General features: G+C 31.6%; 4 protein-coding genes across 5 annotated transcripts; 2 read left to right on the top strand and 2 right to left on the bottom strand.

The window, feature by feature from the left end:
• Positions 1–1,197: 1,197 nt before the first annotated feature.
• Positions 1,198–6,929, bottom strand: LOC146533087 (putative pyruvate dehydrogenase E1 component subunit alpha, mitochondrial). The gene is made up of 8 exons (XM_085196616.1): positions 6,675–6,929; positions 6,501–6,572; positions 5,937–6,105; positions 4,308–4,531; positions 3,719–3,890; positions 2,816–2,965; positions 2,277–2,452; positions 1,198–2,006 (listed from the first exon to the last, which is right to left on the bottom strand). The coding sequence occupies exons 1-8, from the start codon at positions 6,723–6,725 to the stop codon at positions 1,821–1,823; spliced, it is 1,200 nt and encodes a 399-aa protein (XP_085052742.1). The 5' UTR covers positions 6,726–6,929; the 3' UTR covers positions 1,198–1,820.
• A 193-nt stretch (positions 6,930–7,122) lies between these two features.
• On the top strand, positions 7,123–12,037 carry LOC146533086 (AN1-type zinc finger protein 2A-like). Its single transcript, XM_085196617.1, has 6 exons — positions 7,123–7,373; positions 7,475–7,517; positions 7,793–7,979; positions 8,599–8,753; positions 9,173–9,275; positions 9,555–12,037. Exons 1-6 carry the CDS (start codon positions 7,319–7,321, stop codon positions 9,708–9,710), a joined length of 699 nt encoding a protein of 232 aa, XP_085052743.1. The 5' UTR covers positions 7,123–7,318; the 3' UTR covers positions 9,711–12,037.
• LOC146533085 (uncharacterized) lies at positions 12,028–19,043 on the bottom strand. Its single transcript, XM_085196615.1, has 7 exons — positions 18,641–19,043; positions 18,217–18,475; positions 16,913–17,240; positions 16,428–16,602; positions 15,358–15,466; positions 13,586–13,840; positions 12,028–13,155 (listed from the first exon to the last, which is right to left on the bottom strand). Exons 1-7 carry the CDS (start codon positions 18,889–18,891, stop codon positions 12,907–12,909), a joined length of 1,626 nt encoding a protein of 541 aa, XP_085052741.1. The 5' UTR covers positions 18,892–19,043; the 3' UTR covers positions 12,028–12,906.
• Positions 19,044–19,868: 825 nt separating this feature from the next.
• LOC146533084 (splicing factor C9orf78) lies at positions 19,869–27,199 on the top strand. Of its 2 annotated transcripts, none has more exons than XM_085196478.1 (3): positions 19,869–20,144; positions 20,589–21,021; positions 26,347–27,199. In XM_085196478.1, exons 2-3 carry the CDS (start codon positions 20,598–20,600, stop codon positions 26,835–26,837), a joined length of 915 nt encoding a protein of 304 aa, XP_085052604.1. In that variant the 5' UTR covers positions 19,869–20,144; positions 20,589–20,597; the 3' UTR covers positions 26,838–27,199. The 2 variants fall into 2 exon arrangements, with proteins under 2 accessions (XP_085052604.1, XP_085052603.1); XM_085196477.1 differs by having other exon boundaries at positions 19,870–20,144; positions 20,534–21,021.
• The last annotated feature ends 38 nt before the right edge of the window (positions 27,200–27,237 follow it).

Below are 27,237 nucleotides of genomic sequence, written 5' to 3'. Positions count from 1 at the left end.
GGACGATCTACGCGCGCCTGTATAACTACAATGTTGACACGTTGAAGAGATCGAAGAAATTATAAAGCAAATTAAAATTGAACCAGCTTCACGCTGTATCCCGCATACAGCAGGGTAAATATAGAGAACCTAGTGTTAAGACACTCCATTCCCCACTTTCCGCCAAATTTTTCGAGACATTGCGTGTTGAGTGGCGATATCAACGCAGAGCTTATGCCTTGGTGCCAGAGCGAAGAAATTAAAATATTAAGAAATAAAAATTCAGTAGGTACCTCGAGTGGGAATCGAACCTACAACTTTCTTTGTAAAATAATGCAGTACTTTAACTTTAATTGCATGAAAACATTTACTTAGAATCACAAAAATAAAACTTTATTCGTAATACCTATCATTTGGATTGGATTGATTAAAATAGATAGGTATTTAGTGTTTTTTAAAATACTTCCGTAGTCTATTTATACAAAGTAAAAATAAAACAAGCCGCTTATTTCTAGTCAAATGTGACAATTTATAATTTTTTTGCAACATATTGTTAAAATAAAAACAAAACAATGTGATAAATTTTTGTTAGTGTAAATGAAAAGCCTTTTGAACTTCCATGTAACTTCCATTCCTCACTAAAATTATCCCTAACATTCCTTTAGTAAAAGACATTAGTGAAGATTTAACTTTGTAGGTAATATCAAAAACTATTTTACTTGACCTTAAAATTTATATTATTAACATTATTGTTGTATATAATTATTTAGAATGTTTCACGGTGTTTGAACAAATTATGAATACATAAAAAATAATCTCAATCAATCCTAATATTTTATTTATTACCATTGCTTGAAAAATATGATTTCTTGTCAACTTTCTAAGTATATTGTTTTTCTCTTTGAATTTCACATTTATATGTAATGGAAAATATCTATGTTTTACGTTTCCACACTTGTGGTTTGTAAAATTTTATACTATATGAAAATATATATTACTATACTATACTATATATATTACTATACTATATATATTTTTTTGTATTTTTAAATGGAGAAAGTAAAAAATATAAAAATATTTTAGAAAACAAATAAAAAATGGTTTGGAAATATTTTAACTATGTATATCAATTAAATATTAAAAACTTACAATCCCAAATTTCAAAAAAGATTCGCACCATATAAATAAATATTATTGTATGGAAGTAAAAAAAACACATTTCAGTATAATATTTTTTAATAAATATCTACCCTTAAACATAAAAGAAAAGTGCTATAGGATACATAATATATCTGGTTTTAAAAAGGCAGTTTACGCTTATGATAAAATAAATAAAAGATAAAAAAAACATTAAAAATAAAGTGTAGTTCAAAACATGAATATAAAAGCTAAATACAATTTCCATAACAATCATATATTTTAATAATCATGATGGTAACATTTAAACTATTTTTTCTATAAGATCTATTATTCAGAATTTAATACAAAAAAATCTTCCCGCTATTGAAAAGCAAAATGGCGGAATGGTTATTAATTTACAATAAAATAATAACTCATTTGACTATTACTTTCAAATTTTGAAAATGTTCCATTAGTTAGTTTAACATATTAAAACTATACAAAACCTTCTCTAACTATCCAAGTAAGGATATAGCGTGAAGATAATATGTATATTATACATTGATATAAAAAAACGAAATAAAGAAAAAAATTGTTATTGCTTTCTATTGCTACACTATATCACATCTCTGCCCACCATTCAAAATGGCACCATACAAAAGTGTTGCATATTCAAATTTATCCAATTATTTGATTTAATAGCGGGATTGTTTCACTTTTTTTTAATTTCGCTTACGAGGCATGACCTCTAAGTGCTGTAATCCAGCAATAGGACTGACTCCACGGATCTGGTGTTCGAAGTTATTGTAGTAAATATCACCAGACAGCTCTTCTATACCGACTTCAGAGTCGCCCTTGGCTTGTTTTGTCGCTTCATCAACTTCTTTGCGTACTTTTGTGTCGATTTCCTGGAATGTGTCAAAAAATAAAAAATATCAGCAATCAGCTTCACTTGTATACAACAACCCAGGCAGATCGTACCTCCTTTTCCCATTTTCCGCTGAATTCTGGAGGTATTGCGTATACGTTAGCACTAAATTCTAATAAAAAAACGTAGTTCCCACTTACTTCAAAACAAGATCGTTTTTGAATCGCATGGGCAAAATAGGGTTGCTCACAACCATTGCCGCTAAACATAATATTTAACAATTACGTATATGACATTATATAATAATTACCTTAAGTTGTTCAGGGGTAGCAAGTTCGTGTGCCAATATTTTCTCTTTGAACGACGTAATGGGATCTCTGGTCTGCCTCACTTCTTGCACTTCATCGCGAGTTCTGTACGACGTTCCCGGGTCTGACATAGAGTGGCCGGAGTAACGGTAAGTCTCCATTTCCATTACTAGTGGCCCTGGATATTAGTAAAAAATAAGTTTGATAGAGTATTTAGTTTAATATGGTATGGTCAAACACTTATACGCCACGCGCCTGCGCCACGACGGCTAAGATTTTTCTTGCTTTACACACATATTATTTTATGTATAATACATACATAAAATAATACAACAAAATAACCAAATTAAAAGTAATAACCAAAAATATTTTAAATTAGACTGAAACAATTGGTACAGTACTTTTTATTAATTCAATCATCTTATATTAATAAGAAGATTTTGTACACAAAAAAGAAATTCAATAAAAATACTGTCAGTCACTTAGACCTTGCCCCATACACTCGAGCGGCGTGAGAACCCACCACCACTACGTCACCTACCCTTCCCGCTGGTGCAGTAGTCGATGGCAAACTTGGTGGCCTCGCGCGTGGCGAGCACGTCCATGCCGTCCACCCACACGCCCGGGATGTAGTCGCCACGCGAGTAGTAGTCCGTGCTGGCCGACGCCCGCTCCACGCTCGTACCCATACCTTGGATAAGGAAAAATCATTTAAAGCAAGGGTGACGAATCTTTTTAATAAATGGCCTAATTTAAACACTCTTTACAAAAATTGTTTTGGTTCAGTATGTACAACCATTTTAGTATAATTAGTTAAAAAACATAATTAAATTAGTTTCATGTTGTATCATACAGCAGAATAGGCAATGGAACTTAGTATTGAGACACTCAGTTTCCCACTTTCCGTGTTGAGTAGCGGAACTTAACATTGGGCTCTTGCCTTAGTGCCAGAGCGAAGAAATGAAATATCAATAAATAATTATTAATAATTTAATAATGGGGATCGAACCCACAAACGTCGCGTTACAGCCACACCCCTTGTGCCCCTGCACCACGACTGCTTCGATTAGCAATATATTAATGGAAGAAAACAAATTCTATTTTAGAAGTGCTTGGCGAACTGGATAAGCATATTTAACAGGCCGCATGTTAGTCATCCTTGATTTAAAGCATTAACTGTTTTTCTTGGGATTTTGGCAGTATTTAAAATAGAACAAATAAAATACTTGGTCCTTGGTATACTACTTGATTACATTACTTTATTAATATTTAAATCAACTTATGAAGATTAACTTGAAGTGTGGGTACGAAAATAAATTTAATTCATTTTCTTTTTTCTCTGATTAAAAGATATCAAAATCTCTACAGACTTTCATTTAATATAACATATCTCGTAAATATTTTCATTTATTTAATATCCATTATTCAGCTACAATAAACTCACCATATCCATTATTCTCGCAAACAAACACACAAGGCAAATCCCATAGTTTCGCCATATTGTACGCTTCAAAAAGCTGTCCTTGGTTGGCCGCGCCGTCCCCATACAAGGCGAAATTTACTCCACCGTCCCCATTATATTTGTGAGCAAAAGCTATACCTGCGCCGAGGGGTACCTTTTAAGAAAAGTTTGTTCATGGTTAATCTTCTTTTTTTTATTAATAATAATAGGGAAATAATTATTTCTTAGCTAGTACATAGTTATATGTACTAGCTAAGAAAACCAAAACGTACTTTTTATACAAGCTTTTTTTTTAACTATTTAACTAGATATGTTAGGTACTTTTTATACACTGTATCCCACACATAGAAGTGTAGTCAAGGGAAAATAGGAAATTGTAGTGTTGAGACATCTCGTTTCCATTAAGACATTCCGTTTTTCGGCCGAAATACTCTGTATATTCTTGCATTTTGGTAAGCTTTCCTTAATTATGTTATTAGAACACGAAAACAACTCCAATTAGTAAAAAAATTGTTTAGTTCCAACTAGCCGCGAGCCAGTCGCTAGTAAACAGAATATTATTAACACTCACCTGAGCACCTACAATCCCATTACCACCGTAGAAGTTACGTCCATACAAATGCATAGAACCGCCCTTGCCCCTGGAGCAACCAGTTTTCTTGCCCGTAAGTTCAGCTAGGACGCCCACCACATCGACCCCCATGAGGTGGGTCCAACCATGACAACGATAGGCAGTGATCACCGAGTCGGCTTCACGCATTGCCATACGCATACCTACAGCTACTGCTTCTTGGCCTAAGATGAAGAAAACACATTTGCTTATCATGTTACTTAGTCACGAAAGCTTTACATTTAGCAGCATGAGCAGAGAGTAACTGATGTCAAATCATTATTGTTAATTATTAAAAAAGAAATAAATTGAATGACTAGACTACAAAATTATTGACAATTAAAAAAATATGACTACTTCAAAGTATTAAGTAATACATTCCGAGTTCTACCCCTTTTTACAAAAAATGTACAGATGAGTACATTTTTTGAGGAGTATGAAATTTAGCAGAGTTAAGGTTTAGAGAAGGAATGCAGAATGCTAATATTTTGTTTAAGTAATGTATAATGTATAACACAAGCTACCATATATTTGACAATTTACCTAATACACTTTCATGTAATGCTTATTTCACATGTCAATTGATTCATAACCAAATCTTGTAACCAAAATTTTTTGTGAATAATCATTTAATTCATTTATTTAAAAAGAAAAAACGAATCCATCAAATATGTTACATTTATCAAAAACAAATTTATAAAAATCTCATTGATAAAGTTGTTAACAAAAATCTGTATATTTCTTAGTGAATATTTCATATTAAAATGAACTCTTGATTCACTATCTCAATGAAGATAAGATATAAATATTAATAGAGATTAGAAATCAGATAAAGAATGAGAGATGTGTTATGCAAACATATCATAGTCATTCATAATATCAACTATGCTATAATAGGAAAACTGGAACTTGTATTCAGAATACAAATTAATTATTATATCTACATATATGAACACATATATGAAAGAATCAACAAAGAATGTTTTTTGAAGAACAGCCTACCAAAAATTTTTTTATTTAAATTATAATATAAAAATATACTATTTAAAACTTTTTAAACTGTTTAAAATCTTTTGAATACATAACTATTTTATCTTTGGGAATATCTTTTTCCTCTTTTGATTTTATCCCACATATAACAGTATAACTAGGGAGAACTTGATATTGAGAATAACATTTAGTTCTCCACCTTGGGCAAAAATTTGGGGAAATTCAAAAAATCATCGAATATGATTGATAATGCATAAATTATCTTTTAACAAACACTATATATTGATTTTTTGCCAAATTTCTTTTAACTATTAACATATTAACAGAAAAATTCTTAAAGCAATAATCAATGTCATACATAATAATCTACTGGTCATATGTGTCTAACTGTACATGCAATGATTGTGGGTTCAATTTCCCCTCAAAGGAATTAATGATTTTTATTACCTTGCTTTGTAACAAGTTGTAATTTACAACATCTTGAATATTAGATTGAAAGTATGGGACAGTCTCTTAACATACCTAGTGTTAAGGGACATCCCTTGGCTAGCCCTGCTATTTGTGAGTTACAACATAAAGCTTCAAAATAAATAAAATTACCTGAATATAAATGACAGAAACCACGAATAATCTTTTCCTTGTATAAGTTGCCTGCTGCGGTCTCAATCCTTCTAAGTAATGCAAGTTTTTCATACATTTGGATTGCATCTTCCGATGTTAAAGTGGCTGTTGTAGCCGGACCTTTATCCAACCTGTGGAGTTTGAAAGGCTGAAATAAAAAAGTTAAACTTTCATTAAAAAGTTGAGGTTGTTGCCACTCAACAGACTTAGGTCGCGTAAATTGACCACAGAGGATTGTCTTAACACTGTAAGCAAGATAAAGTGTATTCCAATTAAAAACTTATTATAATACTGTAACATCAAAAACAAGGAGATATTGTTAGTTATTGTAATAAAGAATTTTCTTTTAAAATTATATGTTAATTAATAATAATCTCAATGAAAATAACATTGACATTTTGAAGGTTATGTTACATAAGTAAGAACAGTCAATTTTCAGATTTCTAAAGCTGTCTTATACAAAATAACAAAAATAAATTATAAAGACATGTGAAAATATGTGTACACAAATATAAAAATTTTAATAAGCTTATCAAAACTCACTTTAATTTCGAAAGAAGCCTCAGATTTTGTACTATATTTCACATTCGTGGTGACTACTGGGGCGGCTGCTTTCTAAAATCAAAATTTCACAAAGATTTTATAATTAACACTTTTTTAAAATTCACTACATAGTTCAAAAATATTTTCCTAATAAATGCATAGTATCAACCCCACCGTCACTGTTGCACCAAACAGCTTTGCTGCCGAGGGAATCAACTTGCTCATCTTTATGATATTTTTTTCAATGAAACCCAGTTTATTTATAAATCCACGGTGTGGAATTGTTAATAATTTATTATATAGTATTTTTGTTAAAACTTAAAATCTCTTAGGCCGACCCCAGATGTACACGACCGACGTGAGATGACATCTACTGACACATGTCACTTTAGGACAAAAGGTCATTCACTTATGATCAAAAATACAAATATTTAAAGTATTAATTTGTAATTATTGTACAATTAAATAAAAAGCAGGTATAATGTTTAAAAAAATATTTTTATAAATTTCATTCATTCTATTATTATCTAAGACTTGTAAAAATATTTAAAATTTAAAAGCATTCTAGAAATTTCCATTTTTAGACTTGACAGTGACTTTGACAAATACAGCAAGTCTCGAAAACAAAAAGTCTAGTTCCAAAAACGTCGTTTCATTCATGGTGATTTAGCTTCTGGAATGATAATAGCGAAATAGCTGACGAGATCGTAACGTATATATTGCTGTAACAAGAAATCGTTTCGTCATTGCAAGTTTTTATGTTGTGTTTTCTTCACGTCGTGAACAGCTGCACTGAGTTAAAGTGAAAAATAATCACAATGGAATTTCCTCATATTGGGAAGAATTGTTCCTATAAATCGTGTAATAAATTAGGTAAGAAAAAAAAACTAAATTAAAAGTAGTTTGTTAATTTATTAGTTAATATGCTCATTTCTTTATAAGTATACAGCTATAAACATTTTTTTTCTTTACAGATTTCCTGCCTGTGAAATGTGATGCTTGCAAAGATGTTTATTGGTAAGATATTTATATATTCTAAATAGATTTACTAAATTAAAAATGTAAATGGGATAGCATTAATTGTTTCACCATATCCTCCCACTTGTACAAACTATGACTCACATTTTTGCTAAATTGGCAATGAATTTATTAGATACCTTCACATATTTTTATATTTTTTACTACACTCTTAAGTTATTGTACCAGTTATTGAACATTGTATTATATATATTATTTAATTGTCTCTAGTGTGTCAAGTATAATGAAACATATTTCATCATTTTTAATTTCAGTTCAGATCACTTTGCATATGTCAAACATGATTGTCCAGCACCAAATACTAAAGATGTTCAAGTACCTCAATGTCCACTATGTGGGGTCCCAGTACCTGGTAATAGAGGGGAACCTCCAGATGTGGCGGTAGGAGCTCATATAGACAATCAATGTACTTCGGATCCTGCTAGAGAAAGGAGGAATAAAGTAAATACTTGTATTTATTATTCTTTTGAACTTTATGGTGATCTGCTTTCAAAACATTGTGTGTTGAGTGTTAGAATATGTTGCACTTTGTATTGCTGCCAGAGCAAGGACATAAAAATAATTCATTTCGTTGTGTGAGAATTGAACTCACAATGATTGTATTTAAAATCAGATAGTCTGATGATTCTATTTGCAAGAAAACTTCAATATTTAACATCCTAAAACTCAGCCAAAATTATAACATTTAAAAGCCTTTGTTTAAAATGAATACAACAGGATACGATATTACATTACTTTATACAATAGTATATGATAAAATTCTTAAATCGTTAGATTCTACCAAAATTTTTCACTTCTAACTTTATGTGGGCGGAATGATGATATGATTATGTGTTTATATAATTAGAAACTGATTTGGATTTGTTTTATAATATTATTCATATTATTATTTACGTGCAATGTTTACACAACAGTTGTGGGTTCAATTCTTACTGGAGAAACCACTCAACCATTATATTAAAAAAAATCGGTCTGTACTGATTGTTATCAATAAATTTTCCATATTTATTAATCTTCTTATGAAACTAAAACACATTTTTTTTTTCATTGTTTTTTCTAGGTATTCACAAACAGATGTTCCTATAAAGGATGTAAAACGAAGGAAATGGTGCCCCTTGTGTGCGGGGAGTGTTCATTCAACTACTGTTTAAGACATAGGCATGCAGCTGACCATGCATGTGAAGGAAAGTTGGCTGCTAAGAGACGTCAAGCTGCGTGAGTGAAAATATATTTTTTAAACTCACACTGTATCCTGCATATAACAAGTTGTGCAGATAGAACCCTAATGTTATAACACTTTGTACTCTAGTTTCTACCCAATTTTCGAGATATTGCGTTTTGTGTTGAGTTGAGAGATTCATAATATTTTTTTGTCTTTTATGATGTTCAATTATTGCTTACTTGTAACTTGTAATTTTTTTTTAAGCTTCGCACTGTTCCCGTATATAGGAGGGTAGGCAAAGGCAACTTAATACTCCATTTGCCAAGACTCATCAAATTTTTACACATTGCATACTAAGTGGCGGAAATATACTCAACTTTCTTTAACTTTAACTATATAATTATGCAAAATTCTCAATTTTTTCTACCTGCCTATAGGTAGTTAATAATAAAATATATATATTTTTTTACAGTAATGCAGCAATGGCGCGTATGAAGACAAATCAAATTACTATAGCTAATAGAACACCCACAGCCGTCCCAGTTGCTACATTTAGTGAAGTACAAGGGAACATGGTAAATAATTTTTTTTATATAACATTTATCTAACAATTAAATAAAAAATCAAATAAATCAGCTTCATGTTAGGATTGTAGGGAAATGAAATATTTATTTACATTTATGTTTTTCATTTCTTCGCTGTGGTGTCGAGGCAAGGCGCCGCGTTGCAAAGCCTCCAGAACTCTGCGAAAAGTGGGAAAAGGAGTGTCTTAAAACTAGGTTCCCAGATTCCCTCTGCCCTCCTTGCTATATGATAAAAATAAAAAATATAAATATTGTTTTTTTTAATTACAGACTGAAGACGAGGCTTTAGCCCACGCTCTAGCACTATCAATGCAAGAGAATTCAAATTCTAATACAAACATACATACAAGAGATACAGACTTTGCCAGAGCACTGACAAGACAAAGGGTGGGAGGTGAACAAAACTCAAGATGCACTGTATCATAGCGTAATACTAATTTTGCTAAGAACTAATTAATATATTACGTAAAATATTAATATATATAATATCTTATATAGAGCAAAATTAGAAGTACACTATTATATATGTATCTTGAAATTCTTGGGTTTTTCCTCATAAGACTTTATATCTATACATATTATAATAAAATTGTAACTGATCACTGTCTGCACATGGAAGTTATATGAGGAAATGTATTATTGGGGCCACATATCAATATAATAGGACCCTTAGCAATTATTTTTAAAATTTTGTTTCTTTGTGTTTGTCTGTGTGTTTGTGCATGTTAATCTCAGAAATGACTTAACAGATTTAAATAATGCAGTTTTCATTGTTGTATTTTGACAAACTTTCCTTCACATTTAGTGTAAGTATCATTTCATCAAAACAGCTCATAAATAAAATAGTTATATCAATACAATATTGCATCCTACTAGATCTTGAAAGTAATTTAGATGAGATAAATAATTTTGTAGTACAAACGGGCGAAGCCGCAGGTGAAAGCTAGTAATAATATAAACTATAAATAATGTATGTTGAGCTTCTGTTTTTTTATTATTGCTTATTAAATATTATAAATATGATTTCAAAGGATTTTTCCCATATTGCAAAGACATAACAATAATTGGTGACTATGGCTACCGTATATATATAGTATATAATATTGCTATGAAAACCTGTATGTAGACTAAGCAATAGTTTTGTTACATAATTTTTGTTAAGTTTTGAAAAAAAATGATACGAATTTTGAGCGTAGTGGAATGTAAACTCTGATGATTTCGAAGAGGCATGAGATCAAATTCCGCTTGCGTTTAATAATTAATTATTGGTAAATTTACTACTTTTATATCCTCTTTCCGGTAAAAAAAAATGTTCTAAAAAAAGCATTCATATTTCTCTCTTAATGAATTACACATGATTATGATAGTAATATTTAATTTTTAAGTAACAAAACGAATAAAAATATTAATATCAAATATCAAATTAAATAAATTAATATTTAATATTAAGTAATACTCTGAAGCTTTATCTTTTATGTTAAAGTTATAATTTTTCCATTAGTTTCTTCCTTTCGTTTTCGTTATTAGTCCTTTCCTTTTAATAATTCGTTTTATTATTTTTTTATTATTAATATTTGCTTTTGTGATTTTCTTTTGCGCTTACAAAATTTAAAATAGATAAATTCAACATTTTAAACATATTTTTTCATTTTTATTTGTTGTTCTGTCAACTACTATGTAGTGATCCTTTTATGTCAACAGATATTGCTCATCATACTTATTAAGTTTGCTAAGGCAGTATGTTAATATCCTACTAATATTATAAATGTCAAAGTTCGTGAAAGATGGTTGCATGTTAATTCTATTTTCACGCAAAAAATAGATAGATAACATTTTATAGTCATGTAACTTATACATCAGAATAACTCAAATTACAATTTTTGTAATTGATGACTTTGTATGAATAGGCTATTATGTAGTTCGACGGGCTGCTATGTATATGTATGCTAAGAAGTATATATGTTGCCGGAGACTAAGTTAAAAAACAAAAAAAATAATCAAAATCCATACAGTAGCTTTTGCAGAAAAAATATACTTTTAACTTTTGTTACTTGTATAAAGATGACCCCTAGATGTATTATTTTTATTTTATTTTCAGTGTACAGAATAGATCAATTAATCATTTCAATCGCTTTAATTAATAATTTTAAAAAGATATATTAAATTTAGTAAAATAAAAGACATCTATATATTATATTCTAAAAAAGATATATTTTTATAGTCAACCGCTATTCTTATATAAACACAAGTAAGTTAAAAAAATATTAAAAATCTTATTGCAATTTTGTATAAAATCTGAATATAGCATAAATTTACATTAAAATAATTTTAATCATAATATTTCAGTATTCGATAAATACATAGCTCAATTGATTAAAAACGCGGTGGTTGTGGGATCGACTACCAATGCGGGAATGAATTATTTTCTTTTCACCGTTGCGATAAGCTAAGTTGAGTGGCGGATCTCAACGCAGCCCTTTGTCTAGCAGAACATGAAAATGAAAGTAATTTAAAGATAACCATTTTCCCTAGTTGGGAATAAGCCCATAACCGTCGCGTTTACAGCCAGACGCTGTCACTGCGCCATAACAGCCTCAATATAAATTTAAATAAAATATTCTAATAATACTTGAAAATATTTAAAAATGCTTTTATTCTTTTTGTCAATTTTCTAAACGTTCCAACACAATGCTGAATTTAATAAATAAACACAATATATTTTATTGTTAAATAAAACAACTAATAACAAATAAGACGTTTTTTATTTTAAAACCACAATTTGGTATGTATAATTACTAATTTAGCATCACGCTGTATTCCTAGCTGGGTAGTCGAACACCTGCCTTATGTTTCGCCGTCTCATCAATGCAGCTAAGGCACCATTAACCCTCTTACCGGCAGCTATACGCCCGTCGTCGTTACAGTCGCACGCTTGTGCCCCGGCGCCACGACTGGCCCCAATTTGGTATCGTTAAAGCTTATTTTATTGCACATTTTTTAAATAGTCACTGGACCGGACTGACTTTAAATTAGTACTCGGTGTAATATTTTGGCCAATAGTTAGATGTCAGTTTAATTATTTGCTAGTTTATTAATATAAAAAATACATTAAAATTTTAATATGTGAAGGAACATACTAGGTATATTCCTATACGTTACATTTTATTCCCACAAATTTCCTAGTTCAAATTTATATTAAAAGCTGCAATTCATATATTAATTATAATCTAATAATTCAAATACTTATACAAAAAATATATCCCAATTAAATTAATATAACAACACATACGTTAATAAAATAAACAGTAATATGTATATCCCATAAGGCCTCCAAATCTAAATAAAAAGGTAAAATATCTTCTACTTTCTATATAAATCTTTATAACTAGAATTGAACCCCAAACCCTGTAACTAAAATATCATAGTGCGGCGTTAAGTTTCGCCATTTAACACGCAACAAGTGCAAACGCTTCCGTCCCCCACTTTCCATCAAATTCTTGACGCATTGCGTGTTGAATGGCGAAATTTCACGCCGTGTGGGAATCGAACCCACAACCGTCGTCGTTCAACGTCACTCTTGCGCCATGACGCGTAACGGCCTCTAAGTAAAAGGTATAGTTTTTTAAAGATTACTAAGTAGTGCTTTATTATGCAAAGTTCTAAATTTATGATTATCATTGAGATAAGTTGTTATGAATTCAGGCGGATTTCTACTTAGAAATAATTCTAAACACATATATTTGGCTGCGTTCATTCTTTTCCTTTCAGCGTTTGAACGACACAAGTTTTTGTGAGCGTGTGAGACAAAATTTGATGCAACTTTTTCTATTAGCTTTGGATTAACCTGTTTCGAATCGTCTTCAAGATGAGTCTGGAAAAATTTTACACGCGTTTTTATTAAATTTGGGGGGTTGTTTTTGTTATTGTGACGCAGCGTTACAATACGCGACGGTTACGGGTTCGATTCCCACTAGGGGGAATAAATTGTTATATATTTATATTTTCATTCTTCGCTCTTGTACCAAGGCAAAAGTGCAGCGATGAGTTCCGCCACTTAACACGCAAGGCCTCGAAATTTCGGCGGAAAGTGGGGATCGGAGTGTAAATATTAGATTTCTTCTGCCAACCCTGCTATGTGCGGGATACAACGTGAAGCTGAAAAAAAAACTTATACTTATCTAATATTACGCAGTTTTAACATAAGAATGTCGTAAAAGATTATTCCTTAAAAACATAGTAAAATAGTTGAAAAAACAATAATTATTAGTTAAAAAAAATTACCTATAAACGAGAAATCTTACCGAAAATCGTATCCACTGCCAAATCTGAGCTCTTGATATTTCAGCAGTAGCAGAGTCCTCTACGTTGCCGTTGTAGAAGAAATGACCGATGCCGGCCAACCAGTGGTAAATAAACAAAATGGACACCGCCACGTTATGTTTTAAACCTTGCATTGTAACACCGCCAGTGGGAATTAGTAGTAAGTCCCGTGGAGTTATATTAATATCGATTATACGATTTATTTGATTGGGACTGGCGCCGCTTTTCTTCCAAAGCTGTGAATGCAGTTCCATAACTGTTATAAAACATGTCTATATATTTTTTTAAAGAAAATATTCAAAAGGAGTAGATATCAAAGAATTCTATATATTCATAAGAAAATAGAAAAAAATACTATCTAAGAAAACAATATTATTATTCTTATTTCTATATGAAAGTACAGTCTCAAAATGGTCACCGCCACGTTATCTCTTAGACTATTTTGTAATTAGGCTAGCTAGGAGTTAATAAGCCTGTTAAGTTACATTAATTTCCATCATATTATTCACTAGTGGGCCGCGCGGCTTCGCCCGCTTCTGTCTTACTTAATATTATTTAAGTGTATTAAGATTTTTTTGTAACTTATACCAATGGGGTATGTCGATATCAATTCATGGGGTGATCTATAAAAGCGCCCTTAAAAAATGAACTTAGGTTTTCATATAATGTTCGGTGATGTAAAAAAAATATATAAAGAGAAAGAGAGAATAAAAGTAATTATATATCTAATAATAAGAGTCATTGCGTTTTGAGTGGCAGAATTCAACGCTTTCACGCCGCGTTGAGCTCTGCCTTAAGGCTGGGAAACGAAAATATAAAATATTTAATTTCTTCCAGTGGGAATCAAATCCACAACTTGTCACGTTACAATCGCACGCTTGTGCCCCTACGCAACGTCTACCTACAAATGACAGAGCATTGTTGCAATGCTATTACGTTCTTTTTATTTAATTAAACTTAAAAGGTATATTTATATATTTTTTAGACGCAAAACATGAACAAACAATTGTAAGTAAGACGAAATTAATTATTTCTTTTATGTAAATTTAAAACTTTTTATTGTAAAGCATTTTAAAGCGTAATACTTTATTTCATGGTTCCCGAACGCAAAAAGATTCAAATTAAATGAAAAAATACATATCGATTGTATGACCTTTGCACAGTAATTCAATAACAAAATACTTAAGTGGAATGTTTTTATACTTATTCTTAACAAGAATTACATAAAATTATAGAAAGAAATCTATAAAATGACGGAAATGGTGAACGGAGTGTCTTAGCACTAGGTTGTCTATGCCTACCCTACTAAATGCGAAAGTTAGGAGACGCAATTACAAAAAAACGTTGGATGTGTTTAATATACGAAAACCGACGTTAAGCAATATAGTTATTTATTCATATGGTTAAATAGAACGTAGCTCTTGATCACGCAATATCTTTGAATAAACGATAGTTAGGACAGAACAAAGTGATTTAATTCTACATTTAGTTGTTTCAAAATAATATGCATGTAATACGCAAAGCAAAATAAACTAAATAATTTAAATGGTATCACTTAATGGGAACGGAGTGTGTTATCTTTACACAGCTTCACGCTGTATCATTGTGGGATATAGCGTGAAGCTAAAAAGAAATTAACTGGTAAAGTAAGTATTTAACTGATTTCAAGATTTAAAGTATTATTTATTTCTTTGGCTACTATTTATTAAAATCTTGTAATAAAGTTTTAAACATTAATAACTTATATAAATACCTCGTTTACATGCGGAACTATACGTGAATCATACACCATGAATCCGTCTACGCCAGCCTCGATTTCCTTTGATTTAGCTTCTAAAACTTTACTTATTATTGCTTTTGATCTGTAAAAGCGGAAATAATTATTTTTTAATATAAATTTCATATTGCCATAATAAATGGCACAAAAAGTCAACTCAGATAAATTTCGGAGGATATTAAATAGAGGAGGACTCAACACAATGTCTCGAAACTAATAGAAAATAGGAATAACAAACAACAGTTAACTGCTAATAAAGAACATTTTATTATCTTTTGTTACTTTTAGTTGTTAACCACTTTGCTACTTTTTGTCCTACCAGAGGAAATGAAAATAAATCATTACCCCGAGTGGGAATCGAACTAATAATCATGTTTACATTCAGACGCCGTCTGACTGCGCCACGATGGTCATATCTATAGCTATTCTGTTCCATTTCTTACAACAAGAAGTTAACGATAGGTCATGAACTCATGACTGATAACATGTTATTGATGCAACTGTCACTTTATCGCTTTGAAGAATTGTTAGTTTATTATGTAAGCGTTCAACATAAAATACAAATTACACAATGCATATAAATTTCATAATAAACGTTTGTTTAATATGAAATGTTAAAATAATTTTACTATATAGAATGTTTTATCATAATTCAATTTCTTAAAGTAAGCCACTAATTTATACGTCCACAGGCCGTCAGCTGTCGGTTTGAGTCCCACTCAGGGTAAATGAGTTATTTAATATATTTTTTTATTTATTTAAGAGAGAGAGAAATAATTCACTTACCATTATTCACTCAAATTAATGAGAGACAAAATCAAATATTATTTTTAATATAAATTATACACTTGTTCAGATTAGGTATATTGGTTCCTTAAACGATATTCGAACCTTGAATGATTATAAAGACAGACATTCAAAATAAGTTCGGTTTTTAAGTATATAATGTTAAATTCTACTGTATAAGTTTTCTAAGCAAATATAACTCCCCCCTTGTGTGCTATTAGCTGAAAAAATATTGTAAGTAAAACTATAAATTTACTTACTTTTCATCGTTCCCGTCAGTCCCTGGTTTCAACATAGCGGCGGCCATTCCTCCGGTAGCTAAAGCACCTCTTTTGTGACATGTATTTACTACTAATTTCATATAGCTATTTAAAAATATTTGATCCATATTCACATATTTATTTCTATCTGGTATTAGAAATTCTTTGTGATCACCTAAAAGTATTATATCAATTTAAATATGTCTTTTAAACAAAACATACAAACAAATGATGAACTGTTATTAATTTATTAAATTGATAACTGTATCTATGTACTAAATCTTTTCCCCACACAGTACCCAAGTTTAGAGACATCTGCATGTTGAGAGAATTCAACACAGCACTTTGTCTATCAGAAATCAGAACATAGGAATGAAAATAAATTGAATAATAATTGTTGATAATAAACAAGATAATTAAAAATTTAATTATGAAAAAAAAACAAATTGGTCACCTGAAGTGTATAAAATCAAATAAAGACTTACCAAATTTAGCAATAATAGACGCACAGTAATCCCATATACCACAGTTCAAGCCCATACAATGATCTTTCAATGCATATAATATTTCATCCATTTCAAATGTTGAGATTATGTTTTCAATTAAGACACAAGCCTTTATACTTTTTTGTGGCAAATCAAGTTGTTCTTGAGACCATACGAAAATATCATTCCAGAGTTTAGCTTCCTCAGATCCTTCTAATTTAGATAAATAAAAATATGGGCCGCTGTTCGCCTCATATAATTTTTTAGCATTATGAAACATAATTATTCCGAAATCAACAAGTGGTCCTATGGCTTCTTTACCATCTATCTGCAAAAATAATTTTTTTCTTAAAAAAAGCAAATTAAAAAACCTAAACATATTTTTTTTAGATTCACACTGCATCCCACACATTACAGTATATTTATATTATTAGTATGTATATTTCTTATTACTTTGTTTATTACTTTATCTCTTAAGACTAAATTCTTTCTTCAAATTTTGTTGTCTTTAAGAGATTGCTATCAGCAATAAGACCACCTCTGCACACTCTGGATTTATTTTAAGATTGTTCTTTATTTTCCTCTATAACAGCTTTGTGTGCAATAAAGTTTTCCTATCTATCTATCTATAGCAGGGTAGGAAGAGGCAACCTAGGAACATAGTTTCTGTGTTCCCTATTAACACTTTGTTCCCTACTTTCAACCAAGTTCTTGAGACATTGCATGTTAACTGAAACTCAATGCACGCAGCATTCTCTTCGTAACCACAGTAAGGAAATGGAAATATTAAATATTTCATTCCAGGAACCCACAACTATCGCGTTTACAGTTGTACGGTCGTGATGTCGTCGTGACGGTCACATTAAACTGTCGCCACTTAGATATCGTCGACTTTGCCATATGCCATATATTATTATCAAGCTATTTCGAAACTCTTATATGCTTGTTATGACTTGTTTTGCTGATAGCATGCCGATAGATCTAAGAACAGAATTATGAAGAGAGCATACTATTTATTATATATATATTTAAAAAATCAGCTTCAGGCTGTATCCTGCACACAGCAAGGTAAGCAGAGAGAACCAAATGTCAAGACACTCCATTCTTCACTTTCTGCTGAATTCTGGAGGCATAGCGTGTTGAGTGGCAGAACTCGACACCACAGCGAAGAAAATGGAAATATAAACGTAAATAAATATTTCACTTCCTCCAGAGGGGATCGGACCCACAATCGTCGTGTTAGTCACACCCTTGTGCCGCCGCGCCACGACGGTCTTATTCTAATAAAAGTTTTGCAAGCTTACCAATATATCATGATCTATCATATTCCAGGCTCTTGGCCTGAGCATTAATACTGGACATGTTGTAATACTAATTGGTGCACCGGGCAGTTTTCCATTTACTGCTAAATTTATATTATTATATGCAAGCAACTGATTTTTCCAAGTAGGGCAGTGTCCATCATCAAAATCTACTTGAACTCCTTGTACATCAGCTATAAGTGCAGCGGCAAAATGAGATGCATTCGCTGCTGAGACATCACCTAAATCAACATGGCGATCTCTAAAAGTCAATATAATAAATTAATACAACAATAAACCTTTTACTTCTAGTTATTAAATACAAGCATAAACATAGGTAGCCATAAATGTGATAGGTAGAAAATGAAACAGAAAAATGATCAATGTATGACGAAGCTTGAGCGTACCTTATCTTAATAATACATACTGAAGTCTAACAGGTAATGGAGCAACTTTCCATGTGAAATCATTCCTTTCTGAAGATATCTTAAAATTTAGAGTAACGTCATGTTTCAAGTTTATAGCTCTTTGCAATCTACTTTTATAAAGCTGATCGACTCTAGTATCAAATTTTCTGTGTAAATTTGCTACAAATTCTAGAGCATTCTTGCTAAATATTCTTTTTTGTATGTCTTCTAATTTTGCCGGAGACGATTGCAGTAATAAAACACCAGACATTATTTATATCAATGCAATTTAAATTAGGTATATATTTTAATAAGTAAATGACTATTATAAAACAATCGTTTGATACACCAGCCAGGCGTTTATCCTTTATCTGACTGAAATAATTAATATTAATCATTTTAATTTATGTTGATGTTTTTATCTCAACTTCGATTGATTTCTCGAAATATGGCGTTTCGAGCGTGCCAGTTGAGCACAATTCATTTCGCCAATGTCACGTTGTATGGAAAACACACGAAGGAAATTAACCGGTAATAAAAAAGATAAATATACATAATTATAGAATACATGTAAAAAAAGAGATCCTGTGTTAGTACAGCCTTCACCTAAAACAAAACAAACACAAATTTACAATATATACACAACACATTAGATTAGTAATAAATAATATTTTACATGGGGGTTAATTTAAAGTTTTATTTTGTTAAGTTTAATATATTTACATAAAAATTTACATAAAGGACTAAACACAAACATTAACAAATATATATCTCAACTTCACTTTGAAGTTTGAACTTGAAATCAGTATCAGTTGTCACTTGTCAACTTTTTTTGCTAAGGCTAATCGTACAAAACGCAGGAAAAAAATATTTCATAAAGAATTCTAGTTAAAAATTGTATAATTTTAAATTACAATAAAACTGTGGCAAATTCCTTACATATGACATATATTTAATTTTTTTGTTTGACATGTAAGTTTAATGTGTATTTTTTTTATATTAGATATGAAAGATAAATAATACAAACTTTTAGATAATTAATCGACCAATTATTATATATTATAATTATTAATAAATTACAGTATATATCAAGATTTATTTTTATAATAATAAATAATTTAAATAGAGTATAGTATACAAGGAACATAATTATACTATATATCAATAAACATACGTTGTACATAAAATATGTTTAGGACTATATCTTGTCTGTGGCCATGCATCATAGATTATACAAATAATGTAATGAGTGACGACAGAGTGCTGAGTGACAAATGTTAACGTGGTTTATATTATACGCTTGTGGTAACTCGCCAAACGTGTAAGGCTGTAAGCGTACAAGCACCTCTCAAGCGTTTGCTGTAAACTTTTTTTGAATTTGATCTATCATCTGTGTTCACAAACCGTTAACCGACGCCGATCCGGATCGGCGACAAGCTCTCGCAACTCACAAGCTACAACCAAAGAAATGGACTATTACTTAGTCTTTTAGTATTTACTGCCAGTAAATAAACAGATTTTTTTGTAAGTAACACTTAGTTATTACGTGTTAAATTGTTAGGTTGTCACCATTGCAATGTGTTTTCTTAAAGTTTTGTTGTGTGAATTGCAAGGGTATTATGACTCACATAATCAATTCCTAAAATTAAATTATTATTACATGTAAATATTAATTGCTATATCTAACAGTCTTTACAAATTATTCAATATATCCATAACCATAGTGGGTGCACTCTATAAATAATATAATTATGCGTCTACTCTATGGTGCATTTATCCGTTGTTCATTATCAATTGAGTAAATGTGTTCTGTGCTTCTGTGTTCATTATTCTTTGCTTGTGATTTGTGAAATATTATATGACATTTTTAATGTTGGCGAAAAAATACTAAAGTACTTTTATTTGTTTTATAGTGAAAGCTATACGTATAATATTTAATACATAAAATAGCAGTAATTTTATTATTAGTAAGTAGGAATGGATGATTCAAAGGATCTATCTATTGCCGCTCAAGGAATAAAATTTAAGCCTGTGAAAAAGAAAAATCTGCGACAAAGGATCAAGGAAGAAAGTGAATCGGAAGATGAAGAGTTGAATTTAGCCAGGTTGCAGGAAACTAAAGAAATCCAAAAACTTCGAGAAAGACCAAACGGCGTTAGTGTTATTGCTTTGGCTACTGGCCAAAAGACGTCTTTAGTAGAAGAAGTAACTTGTAAAGATCCTTATAATGTTAAGTCTGGAGGAATGGTAAATATGCAGGCCTTAAAAAGTGGAAAGGTTAAGCAAGTAGATGATGCATATGACACAGGTATTGGGACTCAATTTTCTGCTGAAACAAATAAGCGTGATGAAGATGAAGAGATGATGAAATATATTGAAGAGCAACTAGCTAAAAGGAAAGGTAAGTTTCATTTTTGCTTATTATAATTAGTTAGTGCAAAAAGTTTTGTAACCTTATTAAAGCGGTGCAACTCAATCCGTTGCTTTGTCTTGCTACCATAAAGGAGGACTTAAAAATAATTCATTAAAAATTTAACTTAGTAACTAAATAAAAAGAATTAATTGCAATTCAAATTCAGTAGTAATATGTTGAAATTGTGAAATTGTCATTCGTTGAGCCAATTACTTGAAAGGTCAGAGTCAAACCATCACTCTGTTCCCCACTTTCTGCTGAATTCTGCTGAAAACTGAATATTTTCTATTCTAAATAAATAAATTAAATTAAATTAAAAATAATATAAATTTAAATAAATATTTAACATTCTTCCTTTTATAAATTTCTATATTTGTTTAATTACCAAAGAAATTATCTGCTTTCAATGCTTAGTTTTTCATAATATTGTATACATCTAAATTCTAGTAACTTCTTAGTTTTGTTGAATACATGCAAATTACTTATAATTCGAGGTCTTTGTTGTGCAGGGGCACAGGTGTGTGTCTGTAACTGACAGTTGTGAGTTTGTCACTTGGGAAATCAAGTATTTGTTTATTTTAATTCCTTCACTCTGGTAAAAAGGTAAACTGTGACATTGAGTTCCACCACATAATACACAATGTCTCGATTCGGCTAAATGATGGCAGTGGAGTGTCTTAACGTTTGGTTGGATACAGTGTAAATAAGTAATGATAAATGTTGAAAAACAATGAAAATAAATTTCAATGATGGTTTGCCCTCCTGCTACATCTAACAAAATAATATTTTGCAAGATTGTTAGGTTACTGCCTACCCCGCAGACATTATTTTTTTAGGGGTAACCAATTCAGCAATATTATATCATTACAAGGTAATAAAGGATTATTCAGGTTAAGGAACTTCTAATTGCTTCATAGAATTCCATCAGCAAATGCCATGATACTCATAATTATCTACTAGCTTCTTCTCTGAATATCATTATCAATAGTGATAAGAATTTTGACATAGTTTGATGAAAATGTTATATTATATATGTAACGTAAATAAAACACTGAGTTCATTGAATAAGTATTGTATTGGCTAGGTAGCCTGACACGAACTGACTTGTCATATATAATTTCAACTTACCCACTTAAATTCCCTTTATTATTTAACAAAGCAAATAAGTACCTACATTTAAATCTATATAACAAACTTTGACTTTATATATGACATACCTCCCCAATAAGATAGCTTTACAATAATTTAAAAATCAACACAAAATAACATATACAATAATAACAATCAATTTAAACAATGAGCATTCTCAACTACTTGCGGCCTCTGATATGGTGACTTTGCACGTACACTAAACTTATATTTTATTTTTCCTGTGCTATCTGAAGTACTAGGAATTCCTAACATTTCAGCCCATTCTGTGGCATCTGGTATAGCAATGATTTCTTCCTCTACCTGACTATTCTCGTCCTCTTTGTTACCATTGATATCATCCATATCTTTATCCATATCTACATCTATATTCTCAGTAGTTATATTTGGTGATAAATGTTCACGATTATCATTTACCTCTCTCTCAGTTTGAGTTGCTGCTGGAGTCATTTTAATTAACTGGTCAATATGTCTATTAATAATCGTCCCCTCACTCGTCTTCACTTTATAATTAGATGGACCTGACTTTTCATTAATTACCCCAGGAAGCCACCTTGGACCAGTTTGGTTGTAATTTCTATACATTACTTTCTGATTTACATTAGTTTGACGGGGTTTCTTTTGATTATTATTATAAATTTCCTGTTCATTTTTTGTATTTCTCAAATTATCTGGATGCAAAGTATCTAATAGAGTACGCAGACGCCTCTTCATTAGTAATTCTGATGGACTTTTATTAGTTGTTACGCATGGTGTACTCCTAAGAGCTAGTAACAAATTAGGAATTTTAACAGCCCACGATAAGTTATCCATTTTATTGAGTTTTCCTTTTATCGTTTGAACCATGCTCTCAGCCAAACCATTAGTAGCTGGGTGGTAAGGTGCTGTCGTTACATGCCTGATATTATTGGCCTTCAAAAAATTCTGCATATCATTTGATGTAAAAGAAGGGCCATTGTCTGATACTAACACTTCACACAAACCAGGGGTTGCAAATACTGATCTTAATAAGCTAATGGCTGTTGCAGACGTAGTATTATTTACCACAAACACTTCAGGCCATTTGGAGTATGCATCCACCATGATCAAGAAATATTTATTCTTATATGGTCCGGCCCAATCAATGTGGATCCTTGACCAGGGTCTTGTGGGCGTAATCCACTCATGCACTACCTTAGGAGGCATATGTCAATTTTCTAAGCATTTCGAACAACTTCCAATCATTAATTCAATATCTTCATTGAGACCTGGCCACCACACGTAACTCCGAGCAACTGACTTTGTTTGAACTATTCCTGAATGTGCTTTATGTAGAACTTGTAATACATGTTGTCTAAGTGCACTCGGTATAAATACACGACAACCGAGAAGTATGCAATCATCTTGCAGTGATAGTTCAAATTTATGTAACCAAAATGGACGGAGACATTTGTCATTAATTTTTGTTGGCCACCCATGCTTTATATAGTGCATCACTTGACATAAAGTTTTGTCTTGTTTTGTTGCTAAAGCAACGCGTTCGGCATCAAAAGGAAAATCAGCTGGTGCTTCAGCCATTAATAAAATATCACTCAAACTTTGCTCTGGTTGTTCGGCCACTGGCTGAGGCCATCTACTAAGACTGTCGGCATATCCAATTTGACATCCAGGTTTGTATACTATTTCATAATTATGTGCAGTCAATGCAATAGCAATTCTAGTTAGTCGAGGCGAGAGCATAGTTGGCATAGGTTTTTTAGGATCGAAAATGCCAAGTAGAGGTTTATGGTCCGTAACTATACGGAAACGCCTTGCCATCAGGTAATTATTAAATTTTGTTATACCGAACATAATAGAAGCTGCCTCTTTATCAAGTTGCGAATAACGCCTTTCGTGTGAATGAAGAGTTCTAGATGCCATTGCTATTGCACGTTCTTCCATATCCTCCATTTCATGAGATAATACTGCCCCAACTCCATACTCTGAACTGTCACAGGTGAGTATTAATGGTTTATTAACATCATAATGTACCAAGGTTACATCGAAGGTAAGTAAACTTTTAGCTGTTTCGAATGCACTCTGCTCTACTTTTGACCATTTCCAACTACTTTTCGCGTCCAATAAACGATGTAAAGGCTCTAATACCGTAGCTTTGTGTGGAACAAATCGCTTCCGCGGCAAGTGACTGCAGAGCACACTCCATGTGCGCTCGTTGATGAGAGAGAAACTAGCCCCCGTATCGACTTGCATCCGCACGGGCATGTCAGCAATAAAAATATCAACTTCGTAAGGTGGCACCCGCGTAGCACTCTGCATATTGTAAATGCCATTTAATAGATCTCCATTATCTTCAATCTGTGTGAAATTAACGTCCTTCTGGTTAGACTTTTTCTTTTTAATACAAATTTTTTCAACGTGCCCTCGCTTCTTACAAAATCGGCAAATTGCGTTGACAAAACAACATTCTCCCGCGTGTCGGTTCCCACACCGGTAACACAACCGATTAGACACTGTCGTTTGTACGGCGTTAACGTCCATCGGCTCGCCGGCGTCGTCTTGCGATGTCCCGGCGCGCACCCTCACGTCCGCAACGGCGCCGCTGTTGATGCCCGCGGTACCGTGTATCATGCGCACATCACGATCTGCACTTTCTGATGCTAACATTGCACTCACTACGTCCTGATACTGTAAATTGTCGCGTTTTAATAGTTCGTATTGTAATCTACTGTCACTCATACCACACACGAGTTTGTCGCGAACATTCTTTCTAAGTCTGTAAAATTACACTTGGCACTAAGTTTTCTCACATCTGCAATAAAGTCTGAAGCTAATTCACCGCGTTTTTGTTCCCGTTTATAAAACTTATATGACATTGTAATTTCATTTGGAGTAGGACTGTAATGCCTACTTAGAATTGCTTCTATTTCGGTAAAAGTCACATCGGTTGCTTTTCTAGGCGTAATCAACGCAACCAAAGTATCATACACTCGCGAACCACACACTGAAAAAATTAGCACGCTTAACATTGTCCACGATGACGCCATTTGCCTCGAAACAAAACTTCAATCGGTCTATGTAACTGTCCCAGTTAGCCGAGTCTGGATTGTATTCTTCAAATCTTATAGCTTTTTTATCCATTTTGTATAATTTTTAACTTCTCGTCGCCAATATTATATATGTAACGTAAATAAAACACTGAGTTCATTGAATAAGTATTGTATTGGCTAGGTAGCCTGACACGAACTGACTTGTCATATATAATTTCAACTTACCCACTTAAATTCCCTTTATTATTTAACAAAGCAAATAAGTACCTACATTTAAATCTATATAACAAACTTTGACTTTATATATGACATGTTATATGATTCACTGGTCAGAGCACTTGTATGGTTTTCAAAATGTGCGGGTTCCAATCTTGCTACATTCAAATTGTTATGATTTCTTATATAGTGTTTTTTTTCCTAAGTGTGGAATAACACTTTAAGTTGTAAAAATATTTAAGTTTATATATTTTATCAACAAAACTTACACAAGATTTTTAATGAAATATTTATGTCTTTCAAAATCTGTGACCAAAAAAAAGTTTGAGGCAATTGCAATTTGCAAAATTCGTTTAATGCAAATGTGCAAGCTATGTCAACAAGTTTATAATGTCTTAATATGTTTATGCTTTTAAGGTAAGGCAAAGCGCGGAATTCCACGGAAAGTGGGGAGTGGAGTGTTTTAACACTAGTCTCCCTCTGTCTACCCAGCTTCATGCATGATACAGCGTAAAAGTAAAAAAAATACGATTATTATTATTACTGATACGATTTTTCGTGAAATCCTTCAAATCTCCTAAAATAGTGCTGACGTTATCTGCCATTGTCAAAATTTAAAAGCCAAATCTGCCAAATGACAGGAATCTGCTAAACCTTAGTTAGGAACACTCTGCCAATACAAGATATTGGAACTCAAACAATTCCAGACTATTTTCTTAAAAAGGAAAAATATTCTATTTATCATAGTTTAAATGTAGTTAATAATAATAATGTTGGTAGAAAAGGAACAAAAATGCAACACATGGCTGACACACATGTCGTTGATTTTCTGATCGCTGATTTTCGTTACATTTATATAGAAAAAAAGTTATTTATTATGAACGAGTTTTTTAGTATACATTATTTTATTCTTTGTTCACAGAAGGATCGGATCAAAACAAAAAAGAATCTGACGACATTGACTCATTGAAATATTTGCCTCCCGAAGAAGCTGCGTTACTTTCATTACCAGAACATCTGAGAGTATCCTCTGCTCACAGATCCGAAGAAATGCTGTCCAATCAAATGCTTAGCGGTATTCCTGAAGTTGATCTAGGTATTGACGCAAAGATAAAAAATATAGAAGCAACGGAAGAAGCTAAAATGAAATTACTATGGGAACGACACAACAAGAAAGACGGACCATCGCAGTTTGTACCGACCAACATGGCTGTAAATTTCGTTCAACATAATAGGTTCAATCTTGATAATGTCAATGCGAAAAAGAAAAAAGTAGAAAAACCGGAAACTAACAATATGAAAACAAACGTAATAGAGGAAAGTGTTAATAAAATTGTAAAAAAAGCGAAAGGTGAAAGGGCCACAGATGATTATCATTATGAAAAGTTCAGGAAACAATTCAGGAGATATTAAGATATTTTGTTTTGCTTAGCAAAGAGAACTTACGGTTAAGTAGTACAAACAAAAAATTAAATATCTAAAACTTAAAAAATGTTAACATTTTTAATTTTCTACATCATATTTTGTTTTTACTTAAGGTATGTAAACGAAATATTTTTATTAATGCAATATTATTTATTGTATATGCATCATGAACAAAGTCGCGTTTTCGGCAATATAAAAAATCTGTATGTAAACCGTACATAATCCCGAGATAAGATGATTAGGCATCCCGTGCATAAGAAAATACAGTGTAAACTCTATATAACGACACTGAAGGGACTGTGCATTTTATGGCGTTATAGAGAGTGGTCATTAAATGGAGAGAAGAAAAATCAGAATTAGAAAAAGAAAAAGTTTATTTCAGTCTGGT

The sequence above is a fragment of the Heliconius melpomene genome, chromosome 13 (genome assembly GCF_056956725.1).
Source record: "Heliconius melpomene rosina isolate 202511_hmr_F chromosome 13, ASM5695672v1, whole genome shotgun sequence".
NCBI classification, from domain to species: Eukaryota; Metazoa; Arthropoda; class Insecta; order Lepidoptera; family Nymphalidae; genus Heliconius; species Heliconius melpomene.
The sequence above is the reverse complement of the archived record's forward strand: the minus strand, read 5'-3'. Positions and strand labels throughout refer to the sequence as shown.

Bases quoted from the DNA above. Each gene is read 5' to 3' on its own strand.
- LOC146533085 (XM_085196615.1), bottom strand. From the start codon at position 18,891: ATGTCTGGTGTTTTATTACTGCAATCGTCTCCGGCAAAATTAGAAGAC. The intron at 17,241-18,216 runs GTAAGCTTGCAA...TTATTTTTGCAG, and splicing joins TGATAGATCATGATATATTG to ATAGATGGTAAAGAAGCCAT. The intron at 13,841-15,357 runs GTATTTATATAA...CTGCATTCACAG, and splicing joins TAGTTCCGCATGTAAACGAG to CTTTGGAAGAAAAGCGGCGC.
- LOC146533087 (XM_085196616.1), bottom strand. From the start codon at position 6,725: ATGAGCAAGTTGATTCCCTCGGCAGCAAAGCTGTTTGGTGCAACAGTG. The intron at 6,106-6,500 runs GTGAGTTTTGAT...TTTTTATTTCAG, and splicing joins AGGCTTCTTTCGAAATTAAA to CCTTTCAAACTCCACAGGTT. The intron at 4,532-5,936 runs GTAATTTTATTT...TCTTCATCTTAG, and splicing joins TTTCTGTCATTTATATTCAG to GCCAAGAAGCAGTAGCTGTA.
- LOC146533086 (XM_085196617.1), top strand. From the start codon at position 7,319: ATGGAATTTCCTCATATTGGGAAGAATTGTTCCTATAAATCGTGTAAT. The intron at 7,374-7,474 runs GTAAGAAAAAAA...TTTTCTTTACAG, and splicing joins TAAATCGTGTAATAAATTAG to ATTTCCTGCCTGTGAAATGT. The intron at 7,980-8,598 runs GTAAATACTTGT...TGTTTTTTCTAG, and splicing joins CTAGAGAAAGGAGGAATAAA to GTATTCACAAACAGATGTTC.
- LOC146533084 (XM_085196478.1), top strand. From the start codon at position 20,598: ATGGATGATTCAAAGGATCTATCTATTGCCGCTCAAGGAATAAAATTT. The intron at 21,022-26,346 runs GTAAGTTTCATT...CTTTGTTCACAG, and splicing joins GCAACTAGCTAAAAGGAAAG to AAGGATCGGATCAAAACAAA.